Raw genomic sequence first — 5,134 nt, forward strand, 5'->3', positions numbered from 1 at the left:
ATTTGTGAGTGAGTATATTTGTGTGTATTCCTATGTGAGTATTTATGTATGTGTATATTCATATGTGAGTGTGTATGAATATGTGTACATATGAATAGGTGTGTATCTGTTGGTGTAAATGTATATGGGTGTGAACATTTGTGAGTATGTATATAAGTGTGTGTGTGTGTGTGTGTGTGTGTGTGTGTGTGTGTGTACAGGTGATTGCAGAGGTTAGGAAAGGCTGTCAGACTCCTGCAGGTGGAGTTACAGCTGGGAACTGGACTCTGGTCCATTGTAAGAGCAACAAGCTCTTATTGTCTGAGCCATCTCTCCAACTCCTAAACTTATTCCTAAGACTGTTTAATGGACAAAAGGTAACTTTAGTGAAATAAATAGAGAGCTATTAGAAAAATAAGCAGGAAGATGTATGCCTTAGTTTCTCTTTTATTGCTGTGAAGAGACACCATGACCAAAGAAACTAATAAAAGGAAGTGTTTCCTTGAGGGCTTGCTCACACTTTTAGAGTGAAGTCCATAACCGTCATGGTAGACAGCATGGCAGCAGGTAGGCAGACACAATGCTGAAGCAGTATCTGGGAGCTCCCATCGTGATTGGCAGACAGCAGACAGAGAGAGATGTGGGGCTTGAGGGAGAAGGACAGGGAGAAGGAGAGATGGGGCTGGTGTGGGCTTTTGATACCTCAAGGCCCACCCTCAGTGACACACCTCCTCAACAAGACCACACCTCCTAATCCTCTCTAAACAGTTCACCAACTGGAAACCAAAAATATTCAAATATAAGAGCTATCAGGGCTTCCTTTATAGGAACCACTACAGTATGTAAAAAAGAAATCAATAGCAACTGTCCATCCCATTTGGTAGTGTATTTTTTATTGTTCCATTTCATCTCCCAGGGGTTAGGGGTTAGGGTTATTTGTGTAACAACTTTCCAATCCTTTGGGTAAGCCAAAGGAATCCTAACTCCCCTCCCCCTTTTTCTACTTGATTATCCACATTGGTATTACTTGTTGGTACAGAAACATATCTCTTCATCCCGATTTAGTTCAAAGCATGGAAACTATTGATGTGCAATTAATTGCTATTCATGGTGGGATGAAACAGAAGCCAACATGATTGAGTCAGTTGTTGCTGGGAGCTGAAGATTTCCTTTCCATTTAATAAAATATGACAAATATGATTTTAATACAAGCCTAGAAACCCTGGTGAAGCCTTTAGTTCTCATGTTTTCAGCATTTTCAGAGCATTCTGTGTTGTGATAAGAGCCTAGAGGAGAGAATTGTGGAGCCACCAGACACACAACCAACCAAGGTTTCTTTTGCACAGGAGGAAGATACCCCTGCTTATGGTATCACTGGAGGGTTGTCTCCAGGGTCCTCAGTGATACAAGTCTTCATGTTCCTTGGCTAAAATGACATTGTATTTTTATATAACCCATGAAATTCTTTTGTACATCTGTTTGCATACTGTGTGTATAGACTTGGACATGTAAGTGTAGAGGCCATAGAAGGACATAAGATAGTGTGTCCTGTTTCTTCACTCTCCTCTTACTCCCCTATGACAGGGTCTCTTGCTGAACTTGGAGCTACGCTGGCTGCCAGCAGGGCCCCTTGGTTCTCCTGTCTCTGCCTCCCTTGGAAGTGGAGTTATAGGTGCATGCGTGACCACACACTTGGCTATTTATGTGTGGTCTCCTGATGATACAAAAGTACAAGTAGGATTTAAAAATCGTGACAGGGTAGACCCCAGTAGGCCCCCATCCAAATAAAGAAGGGGGACATCTCCCACCAACTTTTCCTCCAGGTCTATCTAGATATGTGACCTGTACAAATACAAAATCCAAACCAAATTCCGACAAAAATGAAAGAGGGTAAGTAACATCAAACAGAAGGAATCAGTGAATCTGACTTACCCAACTGGTTAATAAGAAGGTTCGGTCGTCTGAGGTCCAGGGGCCTCTGGAGATCCCAGATGAGTCCCCAAATCATGAAGACCCATATCATGAAGACCCCCAAATCCCACTGGACGAAAGAGTTTCCTGAAATGCAAAAATCAAGGTTTTTATTGTATACAAGCCAGCAGGGACCTCTACTGGCAAAGTGATGCAACAGCTTCCAGAGGGGTATCTTAGAGCATTTAGCTAAGTTCTTTTAAAGGGGAAAATTACAAAAAAAATTATACTTGTGGGTGAGGTCTCTTTTTGATTGGTTGACATTTAGCAGGGTCAGAGGAATTCATATTTTTGGCAGTACAACCTGATATCTTATGTATTTTCATTGGTTGTCATGGGGAGGGATCATTTTTCGCTATTCCCAAAAGTGATCTGGTTTTTTAAAATTCTTTGGAATAGGGTGGAACTGGGTAACTTGGAGGTCAAGGTTGGGCTGCTATACTCTGGTAAAGTTGCTGAGGTTTGATTTTTAACCCTTTCAGTGGCGAACTGGAAATTGGTAAGTGTAGAATACACTAGAATGTTTATCCGTAGGGTACAGGAGGCTGTAGAACTTATTCATTTCTCACCACACACCATTGGGTATTCACGTTGGTGACAGTAGCTTCCCCTCACTTGCAACGTGCAGGGAAGCAAATACAAAGAATTGAAGGGCTGGAGGTATGTGGGTGTGGAGACTGTGCAGAAATGTATGACATGGAGTAAGATGAAACATTGTTTGTTGGGTTTTGTCAACTTGACAATCAAGAGTCATCACTTGAGAAGACAATCTCAGTTGAAGAATTGCCTCTACTAGATTGGCCTCTGGATAAGGCTATGGGACATTTTCTTGATTAATGATTGATGTGGGAGGGTCCACCACTGTGGCCAAGGTCTTCACTAGTCAGGGGGGACTGGTGGATTGAATAAGAAGGGCCCTCATAGACTCTTACATTTTAATATTTAGCCATCAGGGAGAGGCAGTATCTTCAAGGATTAGAAGTAATCATACAAAACAATAGGATTTATCGATGTTTTCAGGAGTCTTGTGGATATAAACTTAGCTATGGATTCATTAGTCTGAGTTATCTTGGTCAAAAGTCTTTGTGGGATGCCCACACCCCCACACCCATCTGCTGTAGTGACTGACAGGTTCTGTGTTAGAGTGAAGGAAGCCAATATGGGTTTGAGCCTAGCTCAACTCTTTCCAGAAACTCTTCCTGGTTTCCCTGTTTCACACCCCGTTCTCCAAACATTGAGAACTCCCTCAGTCTTTTCATCTTGGAATTCATTTGTCCTCAGTGTTCTCTACTCCCCTCCCTATGAGTCCTTTAACTCTCCCCAGATCACTATCAATTCCATCTTTCTTGCCTTTATTCTGGTCTTTTCTCTGCCAGTGAATATTGGATTAGTTTAAAAGATGACTTTAGGTGGCTGCAGAGATGGCTAAGTGGTTAGGAGCACTTTCTGCTCTCACAGAGGCCAGTGACTCATAACCACCCCTAACTCCAGCTCTGAGGGACCTGACTTCTCTTGCCTTTGGGTCACCTGTACCCAAATACCAATACCCTGCCCCCATGCATATAATTATGCACAATAAAATGAATTCTGAAACAAGAGATGACTTCCTTTATCATCATTAGTGAGATCAAACCTAATTTCCCCTGATTCAGAGTCTATGTTTGTGTCCCATATAGATCAGTGTATTCTATCTGCCCATAGTCTCAAGACCTGTCACTCCTTTCCTAATTCTTTGTTTCCTCAAACTTCACCCCTCCCCCAGATAGTCTAACACTTTGTGGCCCTTCTCCAGCTGTTTGCATGTTGCCTCCCTCACCCCCATCTCCAGTTCCTTCTCCCAGAAGACAGGCCGTGCCCCCCAATGGTGTTCCATTTTTAGCCTATTGTGACACTAGATGCACTGTTCACATCCTCAGCTGATTAAGTTTCCTCCCTTGCTGTCCCATCCACCAGATTCACCCCATTTATTTTCATCCAACAACACATCATGTTCACAAATTTTTATTTTTTTTGAGCAAAACCAATTACACTGGAAAAATACCAGGGTTTTCAGTGTCCCTTAGGTATCTGACACTGTGAAAAAACACCAGACATCCCCACTCCCCCCACAATTCTATACTTTATAGGTCTGCCTCCCCATTCTTGGTGAATTTTGCTTTAATAGATCATTTTCACCAAATCATAGACATATATATGGGTGTCATCATCAAACTTGATGAAATGGATGGAAGGTGTGTCTGGAACTTGGTAAATGATCTTGCCCATCCTTATGGTTCCATCACCTTGGGTGTACTCCACAGAGTTACCTGTCAAGGCATCAGTGCCTACTTCTGACTTCATCTCTGTTGTAAGAGAATCAGTTATGATGTGGAGGTTACCATCAATGTAATCATCCAGGAGCTGATAAATGTACAAGACTGGATCTTTCTTGTAGGTTATGTAATACCAGGTCTTCATGATGGGCACCTGGGCCAGGACCATCCCCTTCCACTCATCCTTACAGCCATTTTTGCCCTCAAATTTGTGCTCCACTGCTTTGCCAACTATGGTGTTTTCAAGGTTGATATCTGTCACTTGAGGAAATGACACTTTTTTAGGCATGATCTTAAGTTTTGAAATCCTTTTGTCGCTTTGGAGCTCCAGGCCATAGACACAATCAATCCCATCGTACTTCATCAAATAGAGAGAGGAATTTGTTGGCAGTTGGTCTAGGACGATGCCCTTCCATTGGGCGACTGGCTCATTACCTTCTTTCCATTCGTGAGAAATTCTGCAGCCAATAATATTAGTGAGGGCCTGGGAAGGCCTGGCCCTTTTTTGCTTCTGGAGAGAGGGCATGCCCTTCTTACTCAGAGACATCAAAGTCATGGAAGTAGACCTAGTGCGGTAGGCCACAGCACTCCTGGTCCTCTGTCTTGTGGCTATCTTTCTGTGCTTGGGCTTCATACTTGCCCACCGTGTGGGTTGAAGAACCCGCCTGCTTACACCAGACACAACGCAGTTGTATCTGCCATATGAGTGCCTGCAAGAACGAGAAGGGGAGGATGCTGGGCCAAGACTCTCATCTGGGAGAACGTCCAGGCAAATGAAGAGGGCAGGGCTAAACAGGTTCTGTCATAATAAATTAATAGGGAAATTAACAAATGATTCTCCACAGCTCAGAATAACAATCTCAGAGACAAGT

The 5,134-nt window shown here is 43.0% G+C and overlaps 1 protein-coding gene across 1 annotated transcript; it reads right to left on the reverse strand.

Annotated features, from left to right (window-relative positions):
• Nucleotides 1–4,107: 4,107 nt before the first annotated feature.
• Nucleotides 4,108–4,896, reverse strand: LOC100752647 (spindlin-2). The gene has a single exon (XM_027414232.2). It carries the CDS (start codon nucleotides 4,894–4,896, stop codon nucleotides 4,108–4,110), a length of 789 nt encoding a protein of 262 aa, XP_027270033.2.
• Nucleotides 4,897–5,134: the final 238 nt, after the last annotated feature.

The sequence above is a fragment of the Cricetulus griseus genome, chromosome 4, assembly GCF_003668045.3.
Source record: "Cricetulus griseus strain 17A/GY chromosome 4, alternate assembly CriGri-PICRH-1.0, whole genome shotgun sequence".
Classification (NCBI taxonomy): Eukaryota; Metazoa; Chordata; class Mammalia; order Rodentia; family Cricetidae; genus Cricetulus; species Cricetulus griseus.

Bases quoted from the DNA above. Each gene is read 5' to 3' on its own strand.
- LOC100752647 (XM_027414232.2), bottom strand. From the start codon at position 4,896: ATGAAGCCCAAGCACAGAAAGATAGCCACAAGACAGAGGACCAGGAGT.